We start from the raw sequence: 25,948 nt of genomic DNA, 5'->3' as shown, positions 1-25,948 counted from the left end.
GCGTCTCCAGGACGTGGCGGCGGCGGCAACAATACTACAGCGAGAATCAAAGTTACGCCTTCTTTCTTTGCATGAACTTTTGGGGGGTGTTATGCAAATCTTCCCACATCGTGATGTAGACATGTGGGGGCGTGTTTAAACGAGGCGTTTTAGGAGGGCGTGGACGAGTCTTAACTTTTATAAAGAATATCTCTTTGGGTTTGAGACTTTAGTCTTTGCAACTTTAGGGATCTTATCTATTCACGAACAGCTTGTAACACTCCAAAGAGAAAGGAAAACTTGAAATCACATCATATGACCCCTTTAAGATAAATTCTTTTAACATTTAAAAAAATAATTTCAGTGTTTCAAAGTACACAGTTACAAGGCCATGCAACCTATTTCATTAAGGATTTGAATCAACTGAACCACAGCACATGACATTTAATATAAACCGCTTGATTAACTCTATGTCCTTCTACCAAAACCTTTTGTTTATCAGACAGCCTCTCATCCAGGTGACAAGGGGCACATTTCAGCAGCCTCATGGGTCTTTAGCATTCTGCAAGAAGAATGATTCTGATCCAGGAGTCAATGAAAATGAGTAAATGTCACGGACACCCTTGTACACACACGCACACATGCACACACACACATAATCCATAGAAGTCTTTAGGTTAATTAAGTGTTGAAGGAGTTTGATATTTTTAGACATTTAATTAACCAAAAACGCCAGAGGACAGACACAATCTGTGGTGTAAAACTCTTGATAAATCACTGAGATTCGAGTCCCCCTTCCCCAGTATGGATGTATACTGTGTGATAGTAGAAACATATTAACTGGTGAAGATTTTGCTATACAGTTTGTACAAAAGTAGTCTAGACATTATTTTTACACATGAGAGTAACAAAGAGACACGGATTCACACGAAAATACAAAGCGGGCTGTGTTCCACTGGTATGATGCATGGCCACAGGTGTATGTATATCAGGTATTTTGTGACAAACAATGTAGCTCATTCAATCAGAATGTATTGTTTTAGCTGCCCGATTTAAAATGTTACTTTTATTTTATAGAATATAGAATGTGAAGCTATTGCTGACCTCATGCCAGATAACTTCATTAATTCATATATATATAGTTGTGCTCATAAATTTACATACCCCTTGCAGAATATGCAAAATGTTAATAATTTTAACAAAATAAGTGGGATCATGAAAATTGTTTATTTAATACTGTCCTGAATAAGCTATTTCACATAACACGTTTATATATACTCCACAAGACAAACTAATAACTGAATTTATAAAAAACCCAGTTCAAAAGTTTACATACCCTTGAATCTTAATAATCTGTGTTGTTTTCTGGATGATCCACGACTGTTTTTCTGTGTTGTGATAGTTGTTCATGAGTCCCTCATTGGTCTTGAGCAGTTCAACTGTCTGCTGTTCTTCAGAAAAATCCTCCAGCTCCTGCACATTCTTTGGTTTTCCAGCATCTTCTGCATATTTGAACCCTTTCAAACAGTGACTGTATGATTTTGAGATCCATCTTTTCACACTGCGGGCAAATGAGGGACTCATACACAGCTATTACAAAAGGTGGAAACATTTTTCTGATGCTCAAGAAGGCAACAAAATGCATGTACTTTTGAACAGGATGATGTAAATGATGTATGATGCGTACATTTTTCTTATTTTGTTTAAATATCATATTTTTTTCATTTGGTACTGCTCTTAAGAAGCCTCATAAATACTTAAATGTTTCCCAGAAGACAAAATAAGAACAATTTACTCTGATCATCCAATTCAAAAAGTTTACACCCCCCAGCTCTTAATGTAGGGTAGAGTGGGGTAAAATGCCCCCTTACTGTTCTTCCCAAAATAACCAAAAGATAAAATCAAGATACATTTTTATTGTAACTATGGACTACTGTAGCGTCTGGACCAATCAGACACACAATATAGTTTTTGTTAGTTATATTTAACAAATACTCTGTAACACCCCTCAGTTAACAAGCCATATGAGGGCCTGTGGACCCTTCCCCCGAAATGCGTCTTAACACCTCAGGAAGGCAGAATAGGCCTCTGATTCCATGGCAACCAATGCTGATATCACTGGTTTTATTGCCCAAAGGAATGTGGGTAGAGAAAATCACTACATTTTTCATAGGAAAAGACACAATGCACAGTAAAAATGGATTCTTCTCTAATTAATTCATAGGAAAACTTTTCTTTGAATGAACACACATATCCTTCAGGTCATTGTGTATGTTGTTACTGTCCTTGTATATTGTCTCTTATATTGTATACTGTTTTATGCAGGCTTATGATGGAACCACTCGTTCCTGTCATCTTACCTATATGTAATCCTACCATGTTTAGTATCTATGAATTCGTCTTCTGATGATCTAAACGAGAGTGTATATTATATGTTGGTACATAGGCAATATATTAGTGTTCTGAGAATCTTTAGTAATTTCGATTCAAGTTCCATATGCAAATTACCATGCTTTCACACAAAGGGTCATAAAACTCCCCAGTATTTCCAAACTCCCGCTTGGAATTTCAGCCTTTCTCATTGGACAAGCTCATCCTGAGAGGCGTGAATCTTGTCAGGCCTTAAAGGCCTCACATCAGTGACCCGCCTCCAGTCTGCGGTTCAATTAGATTCTAAGATGAAGACATGAGCTAGAACGCTTCTGCAGCCCGCTAAGTTCGTGCCAGGCTTCGGCCTTAACTTTCCCATTCACCAAGATTCTCTGACTCAAACTGGTTCTTTTTCATCAACCAACTTCAGCAAAGATCAACTTGAGCCTTCAGATTGCATCAAGCCTCTCTTTCAGACAGACAAGACGTGCAAATATCAAACTCAGTCTTATTAATTGATACATTAAGTATCATGGGTACCTTGTTATTTGCTCATAACTGGAGTCCCTTAATCATGCAGATTTATGCTACAGGCTCTGTGTAGAATTGTACAGTAAGAAAGTTATTTCCCTTAACCAGGAAATTAACGTTCCTAGAATTGACAGACAGTTGACCCTGAGAGGTCAAGTAAATACTTACAGCGGATCTAAATATTTATAATTAATTATAACTAGTTATGATTAATTATTCATATTTCCCCTTTGAGCTGATTCGCTACACTACGTTGACGAGAGTGATGTAGAAGTTTTTACCATGAAGCTTACACTGGTGATGTACCGGAACAACTATCCTGATGTACACGAACAACTATCACAAAAAAGAAAGACAGTCGTGGATCATCCAGGAAACGACACACAGTATTAAGATTCAAGGGTATGTAACCTTTTGAACGGGGTCATTTTTATAAATTCAGTTATTTTGTCTTGTGGAGAATAAATAAACGTCTGTTATGTGAAATAGCTTATTCAGGACAGTATTAAATAAACAATAACATGCAATTTTCATGATCCCTCTTATTTTGTTAAAATTATTAACATTTTGTTTCTGCAAGGGGTATGTATATATATATATATAACATTTATAAAATATATTACACATTATAATTTTATTGTATATTGCATAATGATTTTTTTGTGCTTTTTTGTAAAAGTTTGGGGTCAGTAGGATTTAAATAAATAAATAATTAGATAGATAGTACTTTTATTCTTTTTTTTTTGTTTTTTTTTTACTTTCTTCCTGGGAAATAAATGTATCACAGTTTCCACAAAAATATTAAGCAATATAACTCAATATATCAATAAGCAACTGATAAGAAGTGTTTATTGAAATTAGTAGCATATTCTGAAGAACCATGTGACACTGAAGACTGGATTAATGGCTTCTAAAAAATACAGCTTTGCCATCACTGGAAAAAAATGCATTTAAAATTTTTTTTTTAAAGAGAAAACAGTTATTTCAGAATATTTCTGTTTTAATCAAATAAATGCAATCTTAGTGAACATAAGAAACTTTCTAAAACATTTAAAATCTTTAAAATCGACCCCAAACTCATTCTCAAAGCATGATAAAAGGTTTCCTCATTCAGAGATTGTTTAAAATCACAAAACACAAAATATTACAGTGATGAAAAAACAAATTCAGAGAAGCACTGAATGTTAATGATGCATGGCATTGACTTTTTTTACTCTAATTCAGTATAATAAGCTAGTTAAACAAATTCAATATTAAAGCTAATTTACGTGTTTGTTTTTGAACAAGTGTCTGTGATTATCTCCTCTGAAAGACTAAACAAGTTCAAGCTCATTTAGGGGACAAACAACGAAACAAATAGCATCTGCTGTCACCAACATTCCCTTACCCATCTTCACACACACACACACACACACACACACACAGCTGTGTCTGACCTCTTTAGTTGTCTGACTCTCACAGTTTATTGAGTTGTTGTCAAGACAGGGTCTCTTTGTGTCCATATATGTGTGTGTGTGTGTGTGTGTGAGAGAGAGAGTGTGTGGAAGGAGTTGCTGTTTGGCTCCTGCTGGCTTGTAAACAGTCGTATTAATTGGTTATTAGATTCACCTTCACTGACCTATCAGAAAATCTATTAAAATGCAATCCTCTCTTATTGTAGCCTTTAGATGCAGGTGAAGAATACAGAGAGAAAGAGCAAGGTGGAATCATAATGAGAAGGGTAAACTCTGTGTAAGAGTGTGAAAGTTTGCGGTTAGACAAAGCAGGGCTCAGCTGGAGAGGTCCTGGTCCTTTATCATTCAGGGAGTGAATATTTCTGATGTTCACAGTGCAGTGGACTAAACCCAGCGATGTTTGCAAACCTCTACTGAAATGTCAAAGTCATTATGTTTGAATACTGCATTCCTGACTTTCAGTGCTGCTCTTAAGGACATTCACATAAAGTTGAGAAAAGTTCAGCTTTATGTAAATGGGATGTGATGCGGCGACTGCCGATGGGACTGAAGACACTGGAGTACACATCATCTGTCTCCTCTTGTAGTTGAGTTTAGGAAATACAGAGGAGACATTATGTTATGAGCAAATTCACTACTTTACATGATTATGTCTCTATGCCCACATGCATGAGTATTATCAAACAATAGGCATGAAAAACATATTCAGGTTTTTTTTGCTTCATTAAATATACAGCTGTTTTACTCAAGATGCCTTCAAAGGAGCTACCAAAGATGAGCATGACCAATGTCCATTGCATAAGCAGATTGATATCTAAAAGTTTTTCTTCTTTTCACAAACATTCGGATAATAAAATCAAATAAAATGTCAACAATAAAAAAAACTAGTTGGTTACCTTTAAAGACCATAGATAATGCTGTCAGTTCATTCTGCTGTTAACACTTTGTCTACAAGCGAATGGAATAAGATCTGTTGTCCTGTTTGTTCATGCAACGTTCGGCATAAAACCTATCGTCGTCGTCCCAGGTTAGTTAGGACTTAAGATCGTTCATCTTCTTCATGTTATGATGTATTATGCACTGCTGCAATTTATATACAAACAAATTATCATTCAGAATGCTAATTTTTAGTAGGAATGACATCTTATTTTTACAAGCAATACATCTAATTTGTAAATAGATTTTTAAACGCTATTGCCAGTTACACAGCCTGACAGCAATGTTAAGGGATTCAGCAGTGGAAACACTTACCAGCTAACCAACATTACATCAACCTGGGGACCTCCACACTGCAAAATCAGTTTTTTCTTTCTTTCTTTTTTTGTACAGTAAAAATATCTAATCATCAGATAAATGTACTTAAGGCTCCAATAGCATAAGCAGGTTTTCAGAGAAAGGTTTTCAGAGTCTCTCACTAAGGCTGCATTTATTTGATCAAAATACAGTAAAAACAGTAATACTGTGAAATATTACAACAATTTAAAGTAACTATTTCAGTAAATTTGAAAATGTAATTTATTCTTCTGGGGCCGGTTGCACCAGCTAGACATAAAAAAGCTGGGTGTAAGTCCTACGCTGGGCTTTGCAACGTCCAGCTTTACGATAAATATTTACATCTGTTCCACCAACTAAAACTACGATCAGGCGCAACTACGCCCAGCGTAGATAATGCGCATCCACGCTGACACATTCTCCCGCAGTGATGGCTGAGACGACTTCACGCTGCAATGGCTACAACTACTTATATAAAACTGAATTGCTCAAGACATCATAACAAGTGAAGCCACCGCGCCATGATTTTATTGAGTAAACATTTTCTAACAAGTCTGCGTTTTTTTATAGGCTATGAAGTCTCCCTGCACATATTTCTTCAAACTAACATTAAAAATGAAGGCAGCAGGTAAAGTAAAATATAATGAATGTAATGCAATGTTTCTCTCTAGAGTTATTTTTTCTAGCTGACTATCGAGTTTATGTATGAATGTCTTTCCTAAGGTAAATGTGACTTTACGTGACATTGTTTTACTGACGTCTTTCTGTGGCTGAAAAACCACATTTATAGTTCGTATTTTGTGATAAAACTGACAGAATTTGAAAGCTGATACTTTAGTTCTGATTAAAAGTAACAATGCACAAAACTTACTGCGATTATTGGATGCCAGGCACGCTACATAATGACTGAAATTAAAGACGTGAAATATTTCCAAGCATTATAATACCGTCCTTCCAAGCAAGATGTCGAATGGTACAGTTTCTTTTAATAATCCCAGATCATATGTAATATTTTACTGCATAATTACATGCTGTACAGAAATATAGTTTTTATTAGGTCAATTACTGTCGGCAGTGTGGTAGTCTATAGCCTAGTCTACACCTTGCTTCGATTGATATCGCTTATCATTCCCGAAAAGACCATAAATATTACAGTTCACGTCTATAATTAACTATAATTAACATGTCTATAATAATTAACTAACAGACATGAATCCTAAAAACTAATAATGTCCGAGCAAATCATGACTTTTCACTTTACACCTACCTCTGACTAGGCGTAAGATTTAGTCTCAGATGTAGCAGTACGCCAAGATGGTGCAATGTTTATAAATTCTACACACGACTTAAAGAGCATTTTACGTCCAGCCTATAGCCTTACAACCGGGTGTACGTCCAGCTGGTGCCTGATGGCAAAGCAGAATTTTTAGCGGCCATTAGGCTACTCCAGGCTTCAGTGTTCAGGTAACATATTATTATCAATGTTGAAAACAGTTGTGCTGCTTAAAAATGTTAAGGAAACCATACATTTTTTCAGGAATCTCTGATGAATACATGAATAGAATCTCTGATGAAAAGAACAACATTTATTTGAAAAAGTCTTTACTGACACTTTTGATCAATTTAATGCATCCTTGCTATGCAAAAAAAAAAAGAAAGAAAGAGAAAAAAAACTTACTAACCCCAAAATTGTGTGCATCTTGAAATATCCATATTTTATTAAACCTACTGTTTTTCCTTTTTTTAAGCATTCAACTAAGCCTTCAAACTAAATACATGAGTTTTAAACAAGAAAAGCTTAAAACAAGAAAACATTCGAGTTTTAAGGATATTTGCATTTTACTAGAACACAAGATGACAAAAAACTGATGAAGAAATACTGAAGAAGAAAATGATTTTCTTTTTTGCAGTATGTGTGAATGGGCCATTACACTTTAATCAGGATTGGCCTTGAGCTGTAGGACATCTACCGTGGTGACTGATATCGCCATAAAGTCATGCCGAAATATTTAAAATTGTTACATCAGACAGTGAAATCTGTTGCTACGTTTACATGCATTTTAATACAGCATCCATAATCCGACAGATAGCTCATAGGAAATGAATAGCCTTAATATAAACACCTCATAGGAGACAAATCATCTAATTAAGCTTGAAAGAGGTGGAGCAGATCTGCCAGTTTAAAGTAAATGATCTGCAGAAAAACTTTTTCAACCTACAAAAATCAAGCAACTTAATTTTCAAAGATATTTTATACAAACATAAATAGGATAAGAGGAAGCAGCATTCAAAATCCACTTGAAACCACAAACATTTTAGGGGCCAGTTTGAACTCTTCTGCTATCCATCACAGCACTGAGGCTTCTGCCCGCAATGAAGTGGACCACTGTCCTCCTCATAACATGATCAATGATTTATGTAAGAAGTGTTGAAATGTGGAGGAAACCCTTGCCAAAAGTCATCTCATAAACCATTCAGCATTGATTTTGATCCAAATCACAATCTCAGCTAATGATTCAATCTACTCACGATGGTGACCGCCATGATGAACACACACTAAAAATAGCTGCTTTATTGCTATCGCTCAGCATGCGGTGCTCAGGACACCGCACCATCAGAGTGAAGGGGCGCACGTCCCTCCCGGAGAGTTTGCGTCACTGCGGGCTGCATCGATAACAGCAGCCAAAAATAGCACCAGCGTGATAGACGGCGCAGGCTATTTTTGTTGGGGTTGAGAGAACCTATTAAACGCATGACCCAGAGATGCATCATAGTCATTGACTGCTGGACGTTTTCTGTCCTTTTTCTGCAGGCTGAAGTTTAATCCATTTGGACATATTTGAAATACAAACACACTTAAGCTAATTGCTGTGCTAAGAAAGACAGATGGGAAGTGGTTGCTTTCATCTCTCAGTGAAAGTCCACATTTTTGTCACAGATGCATTTGAGCTGAAATTAGAATTAGGAGTGATTACTGACAAAAAACCCATTGGCCTTTTCAAAAAAATGGATGCTGAAAGTAGTTTTGCACTTTCGTTGAAAGAAAAATGTGTTTGTTTTGTAAGTTAAAAGAGGATTTTTGCATCTTGTGTGACCTGTAAAGGTAAAATTTTAGTGGGCAAAGACACAATCCTATAACAAGCTTTACCACAATGTTGTTATAAAGACAAATTAGATCTAGAGGAGGCATATGGACTTTAAGACGTCCAGATGAAGGCTGGGCACAATTTCTGCACACTAACCAATCACATCCGACACTCTCAGGAAAAAAAAAGGTACAAAAAGGAACAATGTTGCCACTGGGGTGGTACCTTTTCAAAAGGTACATCTTTTGTACCTTATTTACCCCTAAAGGGTGCATATTGATAGCTTAAAGGTACATATTAGTACCTAAATGGTGCATGTTTGTACCTTTTAAAAAGGTACTACCCCAGTGACAACTTCTGTACCTTTTACACAATATTAACCTCACTGACCAATGACAGTATCAGCTTAACTGTAGCATATTCACTTAAGGATAATCTCAGGCATTTTAATCTCCTATCATTGCCATTGTTGACACAAAATATGCATAGGATATAGCTCAGTATTGTCTAAGTTGATTGAGTGGGACCCGAATGAGGTCTCCACAAGCCTCTAAAACGTAAAACTTAATATTGATTTAGGTTCTCTTTCTCTCTGGATTCTTTCTTTCCCTGAGGAAACACTCGGATCCATCCATTCATTAATTATCTCAATGGGGCCATCAGCCTCGCTGCTTCTGCTGTGCTATTGCATAAGTCCAGGACTGGTGGAGGCTGCTGTGTCAGCAGATGTTTACTGAGGGTGTTTTTTCATTGTACCTGCTGATCTAACTGACATCTGCAATACTAACTAGTTCTGACAGACCAGCATATGTTGTGTTTTGGATGCTAGCCTATTTTGAGATGTTGCTCTCTACACCTGGCTCCTTAACTAGCCAGTAAGGCTATGTTGGTCAAACAGCTTCAACAGCTAAAGGCATTGCTAGTCCACTAGGTTGACCACCACTAGTCAGCACTGTCTAACTGGACCAGCATCTTTTAAAAACAAATATTTAGGAAAAATATAATTCAATAAAATTAAGAGTTTATTTTGATAATAAACACATGGATACATACATAAATTACTTTTCACAGTATTTTTAAAGGTTGCATATCCAATTGCAATCCGATAATCAAACTTAGCTGTATATTAAAGAACAATACTAAACAATCTGGCAACATATTGTTATTAATTAATTAATATTTAGTAAACTACTGATTAGGTTCACGAGTTAAAAAATTGAACCAGTGCTGTATAAGAATACAGCATTATCTTAATATAAAGAAAGGCTGAAACCTCATATTCTATCATACATCATATTCTATCATCATATCAATCATATTCTAAAACGGGATGAATTAACTAAAGCAATATCACTGTCTTCTTTAAAGATGGCCTAGTGTTATTAAAAAGATGTCATGTACTAAAACACAATAATGACCCCATCAGGACAAGCAATTTCAAGAAGTATTTGCATAGTAGCTGTACTTTGTGACATATGTGATTCATTTCAGCAATTTTGGAAACTGATTGCATTTTGCTACAATGCTAACCTGTGACAATTCAGCATCCATATATAGGATAAAGAGGCCTAATTGTAAAAATGGACTAGAAAACAGCAAGTAGCTATTTCCAGTGGTCTGACAGCACCATGAATAATGCATCCCGACAAAATGTGATGCATTTGGAAAATCACGCGTTAGCACAGAAAGATCAATGCTAATCAATATGACTCATTGTTTGCAATAATTCCGTACATAAACAACAGGAACAAACTAGTCTAGTCGGAGTGACAGGACCAATAAATCTGCCTCTCAATTTAGCACATTAGCACCTCACAACAACACACACACACACACACACACACACATATTTCAATCAGGCTATATTCTCCACCAGCGTAAACAACATATTCCCGCCTTTTTTAAACAACCCTTTCAGTGGACTATTACTTTTGACTCGTGGATCAGAAAGCAGCCACACAGAGGTTTGTTTTTAAAATGAATAGCATGACTTCATATTTACTCCTCTCACGAACACAAACATTGAAAAATCTCTTCTTACAGCAGTAGTCCTCAACTTTTTTGACCACAAGGCCCCACATTGTTCACAACAATATTCTGATCTTCTGGATAAGGACTAAGGATAAGAATTTTCAAAACAACAATATGAATTTACTACCATATGAATATTTTCGGCATAAATACAAAAATGTATATTCAAAAAGTATAAAAATGCAATATTTTTAAGGCCATAGCCATTTTTATTACTTTACATGTCTCTTCCAGGTCTAGAAATGAATGTATAATTAGGATACTGTATATATTCCGTACATTTTCAGTTGCACCACAAATGCAAAAAACTTGCATTTTAGTTTATTTTAAAGGTTTGTCTTTTTGGGGGCGTGTTAGAACGAGCCGTTTTAGGTAGGCGTGGTTAACTCTTAACTTTTATAAAGAATATCTCTTTGGTTTTGAGACTTTAGTGTTTGCAACTTTACAGATCTTCTTTATGCACCAAGAGCTTGTAACACTCCAAAGAGAAAGGAAAAATTGAAATCGCATCATATGACCCCTTTAAGTCATCTTCACATCCTTATGGAAGTCTGCTGAGGCCCAGTGGTTGAGAACCACTATCTTACAGCACAGCATCACCAGCAATCACGTCTTCATGAACGATATCTCACCTGCAAATAATGACAAGGCCTCATGGAGGACTTCAGATCTTGAGGCATGGTTGGTTTCTCCAGGTTGAGGGAAGATTTGCGGTAGGCTTCTTTAGCTTGGCTGACAGTCAGTGTCGACCACGAGCTGCGCTTCATAAATTTGCCCTCGGGGGCCATAGAGATGCTCTCACATGCCGAACATTTCACGTCGTTGTTGCTCTTGGAGGTCTTGAGTGAAAGGTCGCCAAAGTGCCCATGGCCTGTGTCCGGGTAACAGTGAGTGATATGATCTCCGTGGTGGCGGCTCATGATGCTGGGAGTCCGGTAGGTGCTGTCACTGTCCAGGTTGTCGTCAGAACTCCACCAGCCTGCTATCCCTGAGCGTTGCTTGGAGTCTGACTTGCGTTCCTTGCTCTTACTCCGTTTGCTGTGTTTGTGGTTCCCATGGTGGTGTCCGTGATGGTGGTGGTGGTGGTGTCCGCTGTCTGAGCGAGAGTCTCCCTTGGTGCCGTTCATCTTGGACGACCCCTCCAGCGAGTGGGACTTGGTGAAGAGCTTCTGGACGGAGTGCACCAGGTGGCGGATGCGCCCGGGACTCTCGTTGCGCTGCTCGCTGCTTGTGGTGGTTGCGGACATGCGCTGGTACTGCAGCGTGTGAAAACCATCTCTATGAATCGGCAACTGCTTCTCAAACTGGTCCAGTAGGTTTGCGGGAATACGATTCATCTTCCCAGACCCGCCACCTCCACCGCCAACACCGACCCCTCCACTGCCGCCGCCACCGTGAGAAGTGGAGCCGTCGTCTCTCGAGCCGTCGTGGTGTGAACTGTAGTGCATTCTGGGAAAGGTGCTGCTGGAAACGTGGTCAGATGCCATAGAAACGGGCATCACCATGCACTCTGAGTGAATGGAGCTGCGGGGTGAGCAGCGGTGTGGATCCAGAGGGCAGCTCTCGGTCGGACTGAGCAGATAGGGAGAGCGGGAATCGGGGCCGACATGCTGCAAGGGGTCGAGGGACTGATCGCAGTCTGGCAGCCCACAGGTGTGTCCTGATGTGAAGGTGAGCTGAGGACGACCGCTTGATAAACCTTTCATATTCCTGGGAGGGGAGGGGTAACTGTCTTCATCGAAGTACGGCGGTGGAGACCATGAATCTAGCTGATCTATGAAAGACAAAGAGAGGAAAAGAGAACAGAGAGGATTAGTGAGTTTGATTGATTTTACTTTGGCATTCAGCATCAGTTTAGACCTCGTTCAATATTTCTGCAAACTATATTTTGGTATACTTTCCCCATGGGCATGTAGGAATTGCTAATAGAGATGTTTGCAAAACAGTCTTGTAGGATTCAAATGAGCTGATTACAAAATCGCTGGTGTTTTCATGAATTCAAGTGATCATGCGGCAGCCTCATAGAAAACACAACACTTCAATTCATGAATGGAATTAAATCATGTTGTCCGGACAAAAGCACATCCCAAAGTCAAAGGTCCTGCCAGGCCTTACGAGGACAGAGTTGCAAGCCTTGCCATTTATCCAATGCAAAGTAAAATAATAGCCTATCATTTCGGAACTGCTGGGCCATCCGTCAAAGCCGGCTCCGGAGAGAGAGGGAGCACTTCAAGGTGCTTCAGCGGTTGTCCTTGAGAGACATTGCTCAGAGATTAAAACCACATTCACTGTGATCTTTCATCACAGCCACATATGGGCAGCCTGCCGCTAACTTCATCAGAGCTAGGGCTCAGAGATGCTGTTTTTCACATCCAGACGTTTGCCCTTTCTGACATAACTATTTCATGCTGCTGGATCATGTCATTTCACACAGGTGATTAATGGGAATTTTCATGTGGTGAAAGTACAGGGTAATGCATATTAAAATAAAGGTCATTTTTCAATTGCTGGAGAGAAAAAAAATACACAGAACATGTTAGTTTTAATGAGTTTTTCAGTGTCAAAAGTGAGGGCTTGTTAAATCTAAGGTATTATTAACAATTTTAAAGTTGTCTTTCACATCCAAGTGAAAGCACATAATTTGACAAATATTCGTATTTTGAGAAAGTATGCATTTGTAGCGTATTTAAACTCCTATTTCATCTATGATGACATTAAAGTTGTTAAAAAATAATACTACATACTAAATAAGTCAAACATGGCACGAGTACATGGTCAAACCATAATGCAAAGCATAGTTCTAACATAGTCGGACTAAAGATTATTTTATGTCTTTTGTGTGTGTGTGTGTTATAGGGCTATCAAACGATTAATCGTGATTAATCACATTCAAAATAAAAGTTTGTGTTTACATAATATATGTGTGTGTGTATATTTGTATATTTATTATGTATATATATATAAATACACACACATACATGTACAAATTAAAAAAAACTATATGTGTATATATATATATATATATATATATATATGGATGCAATTAATCACGATTAATTGTTTCACAGCCCTAGTGTGTTGCATCGTGTGGCTTGTGTTATGGCCAATAACTACTCTGTTATGAGACATTTTCACATACCAAATAAATAAATCATATTTGAGATGATTATAAACAGAGAATTTCTACAATGGCATCAGTAGCTGTAAACTTTGGTATGTAGCTGCAAGCTGTCAGTATATAAGACAGCTGCCAAATTACTGAGTGTACACTTGCGTCTGCGGTCAAAGGTTTGGAGTCAGTAAGTAATTTTTTTTCTTTCAATCAACATTGATAATAAGAAATTATTCTTAAGCACCAAATCAGCACATTAGAATGATTTCTGAAGGATCATGTGACACTGGCTGCTGAAAATTCAGCTTTGCCATCACAAGAATAAATAACAATTTGAAATATAGTACATTTACATTTATTTTTATATTGATTTTAAATTGTAATAATGTTTCACAGTATTACTGTTTTACTGTATTTTTGATCAACTAAATGCGCCTTGGTGAGCACAAGTGACAAAACCCTCCCTTGTGTTTAATTAGAGCACAAACAGAGTACTGACCCATAAGGAGATCTTTAGCTCAGGTCAGCACACACCATAATGATGCCCAAGTCCATCTTGATTGAAGAGGACCTGAAGGAGAATGTCAAGTTTGTTTATTCTGAGTGTGCGAAAGAATATTCTAGAGTGATAGTGAATCACAAAGAGGCACTTCATGAAAATTAAACTTTGTGAGAGACTGAACAACACAGAGAATCACATTAAAGCACATCCAGAACAAACGGTCCAATTTGGATTACGTCTGTAAACAGCGGCCAATTCAAGCACTTGATTACGTTCTTTCAAAGGTTAAAAGCAAGAATCCTTCAAGAAATCAGGGTTGTTCATCAGAAAATCGAAGAGATGCGATTGTATCCTTAACCCCCAGAAGGCTCTGCAATAAACCACAATGTTACATTTCTGAATCTGAGGGGACGGGTGAAACTGACAGGGCCAGAATGGTTCTGGTCTCATTGGAGATGTAATAGTCTTACAGAAGCCTGTTGTTGGTTATTTCTCTTCATCCAAATCCAACACAACTGCAGCGAAATATCTGGAGACAACAACAGAGGAGCAGCACAGATTGCAGACTGAAATTAAAAGCTTTATCTTTTACACTTTGCTTTTAAAAGAGACAACTGAGTGTTTCTAAACCTAGTCAACAGTGCTTTTCTAAACCCAGTGGACTAAATCAGCCACAAGAATATCACCTTGAGAGAAGCAGACCCTCCATAATTCACTGCAGAGAGCAGAGAAACTTGCACTATATCAATCCAGCTGCTGACAACATATGCCAATGTATTTGATGCCATTATATCTTGCCTGAATTTCAAACATATTAGGCAAGAAGAAAATTACAAAAAGAAATGTTTAATGTAATAACAACTTAACAGTAAGTAACATGGTTTATGTAAAGTCATATATGACCAAAAGTAGTTTATTCAGTAATCACTCTGACTTATTCAGTCATTTTGATTCATTACAAAAGAACCAGCTCATAAGAGTCATTTGTATATGGATCTGACTACACTGGTGGCTTGGCATATTTGCTGGTCAATGAAAACTAGTTCTCGATTCCAAACCCTACAAATAAAACCCAGACAATTTCAGTGTAATTGGCTGTTGCATATTTAAAAACAATATTTATCGGGGTTAACTGTTCATTTGTTTGAAAATAAGGTCTGTATTCCAATGGTCTCCTTCCTGTGGTGGATGGAGAGGGCCTTTGGTCTCAGTACGTGTTCAGAGGAGGTCATCTGAGGCTCTAGAGATTTGTGTGAGTGTTATGGCACTGCTCACCGATGCTCTACAGCCCGAAGCACTTCCTGTCACCTCATCTCATGATTTCAGTATTCATACCCTGGACCATCCCTGCTGAATAAATACGGCTCACTGCAGCATCCTGCACCGTAGCGGTTTTTGGCACGGGTGAACCGGGCAGGCGCCCGGGGCGGCTGTGTTTTTCAAATGTTCTAATGAAGGATTTGTGCAATTGAGAAATATAATTTTCGCTCGAAGGGGGTCTCGCCCAGGGTGTAATTCAATGTAGAACCGCCACTGATCCTGCATACTAACAGCATGAGTGCAATCAGCTACAGGCGCCTTCACATCTCTCCCTCTTTCCTTGTCTCTCTGCAGGGGGCAGCAGGCAGAAGCTTTATTTTGCTGACTCTGTCACTACAGCAGTGCTAGTGAGGACAAATGATCCATCCGCCACATTGCCACCAGAGAAAGTTGGCAGTGAGACCTGACGGAACTGCTAAACTGCACAATGACATCAGCTCTGACAAACTAGTGAGCAGCCTACAGACTACATAGGCAGCATCCTAACCATCACGGATCCTCATAAGGGTAATAAGTCTCTTAAGTCTCGCCTTAGATGTCAGCATCAGTAATAATGAGCATAAAAGTATATGACACAAACACACACACAAAATGTGTAAAATAGTATTTTTTACTACACCTTTCCTGTAGAGATATTTCATATTATGTAATTTCCATCCATCCATCCATCCATCTATCCTAATCTAAAATTGTATTATATAATATATAAGATGTATAAATGATATGAAATTTCTGTATTTAAACTTTTTTGTGCATATATACACACACACACACACACACAGTATATATAATATTCAGAACATAATATTCTGAAATTAATGCTGAAATTCAAATATAATTTATATTTTTAAGGAAAAACTTCACAATATGTGTACTGGCATACATAACTTATTGTATACATCTTGGACCTCATAGCAATGCATTCTGGGATTGCATGCGATGCTGCTTTAGAATTAGCCTAAAACGAGATATCTTAGGAGGCAGAATAATTGTGTGTAAAAAACATACGAAAGCAGGAGATATGGCTCTTTTGTTACTTCAACATGCTTCATTATGCAGAATGTTCCCACAATGTTCTACTTTGTTCCAGCTTGACAATTAATCCTCCAATTAATCTCCCCCCTCAAAAGTGATTGCCACAGCAGTCCTTTTCTTTTCTCTCAAACAATCTCTCTTTATTTTATGAACTCACTTTTACAGAGCAAGGACATCGTTCTCTCCTACCCATGAGAGAGAGAGATTCCTGGAGTCTGATAAGCCTAGTGAGTTCCTGTTAAATGCTTATCGTAAAGGAGTGAATTAGCATTGCGGTGACGAGGGCTATTATCTGTGCCTGGTTCTTCTCAGCGTGGTAAAACATGCTTATCCCAGAAGTCTAAAGACAAATATTTGGCATAAAGACAGGTTGAATGGAAAGATGATAGAAGAGTATATCAATAGACCTTTCTTATACTAATGCTTACTTATAAGGCGTGCTCCAACTGACAGCGATTTGCAGTGACAAAGCAACTAGATGTCATTAATTTTCAATTAAAGTTGGTGATTTCTGGATTTCTCAGAAGACTGTTGCTTATGAGATTAATTTAATTAATCAGCATAACATACATACTTTTAATTGCTGTTATATCAGTTGCTGAATAAAAATGTAAAAACATGTGTCTTTGTAAAATGCAGGGTAGTATTGCATTTTTTTAATATTGCTGCAGCAGAATCTGAGAGGTGAAATGTGTTTCATAAATCATAACGCTAAACCTGCAGCTGGTTGGTCCATACAATGAAGCTGGCCTGAAAGTGTCTGAACACAGAACTATGCAGAAAGAACTCAGAACAGCTTGCTATAGGAAATCCTTCAGGAGTAACCCGTTTATGTAATATTCAAAGACAGACTCACAGCAAGTCTTTAAAAAAATAAAAAATAAAACGGTTCAAATAAAATTTGCAGTTGCCACAGTAACTGGTACTTAATGTGTCCTCAGCTGTGTCATGTGACAGAAACAGTTTCAGATCTTTGCAGAAATGCTGTCAATTCATGAAGTATTAAAGACACGACGGTAGTGAAGTCAGAACTCAAAAGAGTGATGTTTTACAGCTTAATGAACGGCACCTATTGTACCATATTGCATTTTAGTTTCAACCCAAAAAGTCAAAAACGTGCAGACTCCCTATCTCAGCTGCGTCTGTACTGTATCCTAATATTAAACAATCAAGTCAAGATACCACAGTTGGGTCATGGTCTAATTCCCAATAGTAACTGACATGAAAATTCACTTGTAAACATATCCAAATCATGTAAGAAAACTATGTATGTTGCTGAAAATAAAAATTAAAGCTCTGTAAAAGCTACTTATATTGTGTTAGACCTTTTAAGGACCACGGACAGCTCCTTAACATTCAAGTTCTTTTTCACAACCACCAATTCAAATAACTGTATTGAACATAATTCATTTACAGTACAGAGTTCTGCAGCCGTACAAAATGTTCAAGTATTGCCAATTTATATTCACCACAGACCCTGTTTTACTCATAAACTGAAAAACCCTTGGTGAATTAGTCTTTCTGGTTTTGACATCATGGCTGCAACACACTTTAGACTGGGATGAAGAACATTTAAGGCCGTTCACACCAATAATTTTAACTACAGTGACAACTATATTATCTTCCACACCAGTGGACAACAACTGTCTGTTATGATCTTGTACTGTAGTTATGTAGTCTGGTGCTTTATATGCTTTTGCTCTTTAAAGGGGTCATATGATGCTGCTAAAAAGAACATTATTTTGTGTATTTGGTGTAATGAAATGTGTTTATGCGGTTTAAAGTAAAAAAACCACATTATTTTCCACATACTGTACATTATTGTTTCTCCTCTATGCCCCGCCTATACGTAACATTTACAAGCACAAAACGTACACTTTTGTACGTTTTTATTAATGCTAAAAAGTACAATTTAGACGTATTTCAACGTTTAACCCTCTACCGCACGCATTATGATATACCTATAGAAAAAAATATTTGAATCTTTTTCTTTTCTAAGAATGGCTTAACTTGAAGTGCTGTAAAAAAAATTTTGGAAAAAAATATTATTTTAAGGTACTTTATGATATGTTGCCATACGGCAACAGCATACAATAGTGGATCTAACTTAGAATAAGTGTAAGCTTACATATAATTAATATTTTTCCTCAGAAATGTTGAAGAAATAATTAATATTTTCTAACATTTATAACCAAATTAATAAAGATCAAAAAGAGATTAATAGATGAACAGCCCTGGTCTCAATCAGAAGATCTGCCAAATTAAAATGATCAAATATGTACAAAACATCTAGTATGCTACAATGAAATATGTTACTGTATATATTGCTTGCAAACCGTTTTATGCCATCAAAATACACGGCTACTGAATGGATGCTGTAGTTCCAGCAACTACCAGCATGGGCGATCTACACCATGTTAATAGGCCCAACTTTGAGAACTTAATCTACTGTAAACACAAAAGCTGATTCCGAAATAAGTAAGTAATTACTTCACAACCACAAAAAGAGTATGTTCTATACAGTATGAATGTGTGTAGTATGAATGTAATCTGGACGTATTGCATTTGCCATGTTGCCATCGTCATATGACAAATCAGCATCAGTTGCATCGCGTCACTGGCAGGATCCTCTCCTGTGGCCTCATGGAAGTGCTAAAGTTTCCATCGTAGGCACACTTCAGAATCATGCCGGAAGTAGAAGGTCATTTGGGTACATTTCGCCTATTCTTTTACAAGTACTGTGAATTCGAACATACTTCTTTTGTCACATACTGTTTTTCACCTACAATATAGTACGCAAGTATGTGGTTTCGGATGCAGCCACATTTATTGCTGCTGCAGTTGTGCTGAGAAAAGAGGTCAAAGGTCAAAGGATCATCACGCCAGCATCATCTCTGTTTGTGTGCCTGCTGGATTCATGTGCATACTTAAACAAATACAGACGCACAAACAAAGGTACACACAAGCAAACAACACGCATACTAACAAACAAGGGTGCACATCAGCAAACAGGAAAAAGTAAACACACACACAAACATACTATAATAGAGTTTATATTTGTACCTGGAGGTAATGTGAAATCTTGTTAGATTAAGTGTCTTGTCTGTTTTACTGCCTGTTTACTGACACAAAGATCAAGACAACACAATTGACCTTAACCTCAGAACGACACTAAACCAATCACAACAAAGAGAATTTACACCCTAAACAAATCATAATAAAAACAAATGAACACCAAACCCACAAATGCAAAGAGACTCTCCAGCACACAACAAACACAGAGCACAAACTCTGCTCCGTCTAAGCTGTGCAAAGACTGTCAGTATACCGAACTGAATTTATCTGTGTAATTTTAGATTTCTAGATCCAGCAACCTTTTCATAAAGGCTCCCAAAGGGTAAAAACAACCACCATAACACAGAACTGATGATTCACCAAGCACGTTGGGGCAACCTTATGACGCTTCTTTTTAAAATGAATCTTTAATTCATTATTTATTAAAACACACACACACACACACACACATACACATTTATTAAACCTCAGAGTTGCACACACTCTCTGAAGTGAATGTACTGGTTTTATCTGGTATGTTGTGCTTCCTGCAGAGGAAGCTGTCATAACATTGTACTGCTTGCTATACAGAAGCAGTTTAGCTTTATTTTCAAGGGGGCTGAAGATGAGAGCAGAATCCACTTCTAATCAGTTTCAGTGACAACTTTTCTACAACTTTTTACAAGAGAAGGAAAGTCTTTAACAGTTTTCACAACCCCTAAAAATACAAAAATACAATATTAAAGGGGTCATATGATGCAATTTCAATTTTTCAAAGGCGGGGCATAGAGGAGAAACAATAATGTACAGTATGTGTAAAATAATGTGTTTTTTGAACTTTAAACCGCATAAACACATTTCATTACACCAAATACACAAAATAATGTTCTTTTTAGCAGCATCATATGACCCCTTTAAGTAAATGTAAAAGCAAACACACAGCTTTTCACTTCACAGGTGGTTAACTGATGGATTGGAGTCATGTGGATTAATTGTGGAGTATTGTGATGTTTTTATCAGTTGTTTTGACTCTCATTCTGACGGCACCCATTCACTGCAGAGGATCCATTGGTGAGCAAGTGATGTAATGCTAAATTTCTATAAATCTGTTCTGATGAAGAAACATACTCATCTATATCGTGAATGGCCTGAGGATGAGTACATTTTAAGCAAATTTTAATTTTGGGGTGAACTATTAAAACTAAAAAAACATAAAAATGTATTAAGCAAAACAAAAATGTGACTCTCTATATCACTAATGAGTATTTTAATGGCTTTGCAATGCAAGCATCAAAACAAAATCTGTAAATACATTAATAAGGTACTATTATGCATGTTATTATAGACCAGGCTTAAAGTGCAACACTCAATTACTCACAATATGCAACAGGGTCCCTCTAGCCATCAAGGGTCCTTGAAAAGCTTGATAAAAGGTGAAGACCCTGTATTATAAATTCAGTGTGGTTCAGTTGACAATTGACATGCTTGAATGACCACGACTCTAGACGCCCCCACACATGATACTCAATACAGACATACATTTATCCAGTGCATCTGTCATTAGTTATCAGTTCGAATGAAGGCCAGATGAAAGGAAAAGTCTGATGAGACTCAGCGAACATCCTCTCAGAGTCACTGAGAGTCACTATAATGAGGCAGCATCTCACATCTGAATCTTTTCTGACAGTGTGCCTATCTGACTCAGGGTGAATTTAGATGTCATTTGCTGACTTTAGTAATTACAAAACATCTGCTGGCCTCTACCAGGCTGATTAAAGTCTCTCTGATGTCATTTTCACAATCATTTGCATTTTTAACACCAAGGCCAACTGGGAACCCCATGACCTCACTTCCTGTCTAATTATGTTCGCCATTTAAAGTCGTTACTGGCCTTTAATAAAATTTTGACTTTAAGTTGGGTGTGCAGACAGTATCTGTCTATCTATCTTACTGTTCAAAAATTTGGGTTCAATACGATTTTTGGAAGAAAAAAATAATAGATTTATTCAGCAAGGATGCATTAAATTAATCAGAAGTGAGAGTAAAGAAGTATAATTTTAGGGTTTTATTTCAAATAAATGCTGTTCTTTTGAACTTTCTATCCATCAAAGAAACCTGAAAAAATGTGTCATGGTTTCCAAAAATATTAAGCAACATAAATGTTTTCAGCATTAATAATAATACATATTTCTTAAACACCAAATCAGCATATTAGAATGATTTTGGAAGGATCATGTGACACTGAAACTGGAGTAATGGCTGCTGAAAAATTAGCTTTGCCATACATTTTCACATATAGAAAACAGTTGTTTTAAAATATAATATTTCCCATTATTACAGTTTTTACAATATTTTTTGATCAAATAAATGTGGACTTGATGAGTAAAAACATTTTAAAAATCTTTCAGGCCTCAAGTTTTCTACATACTCACTTTCAAAAGTCCTTCAGGATACAGTTTTGTGTAAAATGTAATTTTCTTCATTATAATTAATGACTTGAAATCAATTTCACACATACAGTATTTAAAAGCTATGAAAAAAATATGAATTTAACTTTTAAAGTTATATTTTTAAAATACATAGATTGGAAAGATCTGATTACTAAATAGCTGCTCATTTATCAAAACTGCTGAGATACAGGAATGGATCTAAGGATAAAGCCCCACAGAAACATTTATTACTGATTACTGGGGGTGTACTTGAATTACCAGCAAATATATTAATCATGACTCCCTCCACGGTCAATTTAACACAGCTTAATACTTAATTATATTTGTCCTGTCATATTTTATGCTGGGTGAATCTGAGCACTGGATGTTAAAACTTAAATTGATACTGGTTTGTGTGAAGTCATGGAACCCAGAGCGACAGGAAAGCAGAATGAGAGACAGCAGTGTGAGACAGACCCTCAGCTCCTCACCTGCTCAGGGCAGCTCTCTTATCAAACATAGATCCTCATGAACGGAAAGCCCTGAATCTGTGAAGCCCTGATAGCGCAGACAGAAATCAGATGGATGCCGACGCCATAAGAAGAGAAGTAAATGGTTTCTAACAAATCAGACTATAGCATTTGAGGCCATACAGACAATGATGCATGGCTTCATCTTCCTTTATCAAAAGCATATGATTGTATTGGCTGTAGAAAAAAGACTGTACAATTTATGGCTTTATTTATTGACTGTGTGTGTTCCTGCTGATGACTTTATCTCTCATAGTCGGCCTGTGGTCTGCGGTTCAGGGCCCGCAGGGGTCAAACACTCTAAGGGCCTTTGGATCAGACAATACACACAGACACACACACACACACAATAAAGCCTTACATGTATAAACACACACACACACACACACACACACACACACTGAAGGCCCTGGTCTGTTGTTACCGTTGGACATTTTCTGTGCTCAGCACACTTAGTCTTTGATAATCACCTGGCTGACAGCAAAACGCTGAAAGCAAAATGCAGAGGTCAGACTAAGGAGGAACACACATACACACACTGATAAACTCACAAGCGCTAAATTTAAAAGCATTTAAGTTCATTTCAGAGGCCTGTGAAATGTCTTGAAACATGAATGATAAAATACGGATTCATTTTACCACTTTCATTGTCTAAAAGGACCAACAAATAGTAAAAAAAAAAGACAAATATGTAAGCAGGAAAGTACAAACCATTCAAAGATACCGCATTGTTCTCTCCCAAGAGAGAGTTTACTAATGTTTAAAAATGCAAGTCTGAGCATTTAGATAACTGGAGAAACTTGCATATAATGAGAAAGAAAGGTTTATAAACTGTATAAACTTCAAAAGGTCTCTGAGTTTTCAAAGCCTTATGAGTATTTTTGGAATATTAGTGGATTCACATTTAAAATTTGGTGATATTACCAAGAAGGTTTAAAAAAGCTTTTAGTGCTGATCAATGGAGAATTGCAGATTAAACTAAAGCAAGGGGGAAAAAAGATGAAATGCAGATGCAGATACTAATAGAGATGTAACACTATTATTGTTAAATATCTAGTTACATGTTTGTTAATGAGAAACATTTTAAGTTTACCTCCAATTATTGAGGCTCTAGCTCTCAAACCATGAGTGGGAAACTAGGGAAGAGACTATCGGGCTATGAAAGATGGAGAGAAGCAAGTGCGAGATCAGGGTAAAGAGCAGTGACCTTTATGAGCAATGAGAAGTATTTTTCATTTTATCCAAGTGACTTAGTCCATTTGTAATACAGGGCAGATCTCCCTAGAGCAACCCAGGGTTAACTGCCTTGCTTGGAGGCACTTTGGTGGTACAATATCTCATGAATCTGCTCTTATGGGGTCTGAACCGGCAACCTTTGATTTATGTACCTAAATCTTTAACTACAAAGCCATAGCAATGTATGTGTGTTTTTAACAACCTCTTGTATATGCTATAGGCACCTACCACATTTCTCTTTCCCTTGTCTCTGGTACAGTTTGAAATAACTACATCTTTAGAAATGACTGGTTTAAACTGGTTCCGTGGGCACCCAATTGTTGAGAAGCATATCCTAAACGTCTCTCAGGAGAAACTGAAAGAAACAAAGTTTATTCCAAGACAAGGTGAAGTGAAGCACGAGCATAAAAGTCTGTCTGTGTGGGTGAGTGCAGACTGTTGGACACCATCGCTCAAATAAACCTCTCCAACAGTTTCCACATGTCCTGACTATTTCCAAAAACTCCTACATTTAAAGTACCAGTATAAGCAATAACTCAACAATCTGTCATAATAAGATGCCAATAAGGTACAACAAGTTACAGTACCTTATAATACCAATAATGTAATACTTGTTTTATTTGTTCAAAAATACAATAAAAAAGCAATATTCTAAAATATTATTACATTTAAAAATAACAATCTTCTATTTTAATATACTTTAAAATCTAATTTATTACTGTGATGGCAAAGCTGAATTTTACTCCAGCCTTCAGATCCTTCAGAAAGCATTCTAACATGCTGAAACATTATTATCAATGTTGAAAACAGTTGTGCTGCTTAATATTTAACAGTGATACAGGTTTTGTGTCTATATGTATATGTATTCTGCACTATGAAAACCCACAGTATTCAATCACTAAAATAAGACAGGCAAAAGTTATTAAGAGTTCTGAATTCTGAGCATGCCACTAAAGTTGCCTGTGGAGCTGAAATCATTGTTGCAGAACTGTTGATGGAGTCCCTGTATGAGCTGAACTGTGAGTGTGTCCTGCAGCCAGGACTTATTAGAGTAATTGGCTCTCTGTATCTGAATATCTAAAGGGATCCTGTGTGATCCCCGTTAGGCTCCAGAAAAGCACAGGGTTCCTGTTCACCATTAAAAATCAGTTTAGACGGACAACAGCACCGTACCCATTGCCAGCCATGTCTATGCCATTTCAAACATAAAGAGTCTTTCTTGTTACAATGTGCAGGAGACTCCGAAAGCACTATTCAAGTGTAACAGCAAAGCTGATCTGGTATTTTCCCCCTATTTTGTCAACTGGGTTTTGTTGAGCTACAGAAAAACATAACAGTCATCAAAAATAAACTGATTATGGGGTTTCAGTAACGTCCTTATGTCATTTAAACTGCGTATGGCCATCAGTCATTTTACACATTAATTAACTGGAATCATTCTTCCGCCTCCCTTTCTCTCCTTGGTAAACAAGACTGACTCACATGTCGAAACACTAAAGAATATGGTACTTGCAGTCGGCAATGACAAATTTATTCCATGAACAAAAGTAATCAATAACAGGGAGTTTACAGAGAGAATGAATAGAATTCAACTGGTCATGTGATTTCAACATAACAGCCTCAACGAGGCGACCCGCTCCATCTAAAATACATTACTGATATGACTGGAGCCTTAATCTCATGTGAGAGTACATAATTTTAAACCATTTTCAAATGACTTAAAGGGATATTTCACGCAAAAATTAAAATTCGTCATGGTACTCTCATGAACACACGTCGAAGACTAACACTGAAGAGAAGAACTGTTGAATAAAGTCAGTTGCGCTCAAAAAGTATTCTCGTAGCTTTATAAAATTATGGTTGAACCACTATATGTCTATATGGACTATTTTAATGATGACCTTACTACTTTTCTGGCCCTTGTACATGGTAGTTCTGTTGAGGTCTATGGAGGGTCAGAAAGCTCTCAGATTTAATCAAAAATATCTTAATTTGTGTTCCGAAGGG

At 37.1% G+C, this 25,948-nt stretch overlaps 1 protein-coding gene across 1 annotated transcript in view; it reads right to left on the bottom strand.

The window, feature by feature from the left end:
- The window catches only part of LOC107721130 (disks large-associated protein 2-like), a 150,826-nt gene that overhangs the window by 39,126 nt on the left and 85,752 nt on the right, over nt 1-25,948 (bottom strand). The window contains exon 3 of the mRNA XM_016529000.1: nt 11,356-12,497. Within this exon, the coding sequence (XP_016384486.1) occupies nt 11,356-12,497 (1,142 nt within the window). The remainder of the gene's footprint in view (nt 1-11,355; nt 12,498-25,948) is intronic.

The sequence above is a fragment of the Sinocyclocheilus rhinocerous genome, unplaced genomic scaffold (assembly GCF_001515625.1).
Source record: "Sinocyclocheilus rhinocerous isolate Xijiao unplaced genomic scaffold, SAMN03320098_v1.1 scaffold432, whole genome shotgun sequence".
In the NCBI taxonomy this organism is placed as follows: Eukaryota; Metazoa; Chordata; class Actinopteri; order Cypriniformes; family Cyprinidae; genus Sinocyclocheilus; species Sinocyclocheilus rhinocerous.
Note: the sequence above shows the minus strand (reverse complement) of the source record. Positions and strands in the feature narration are given on the sequence as shown.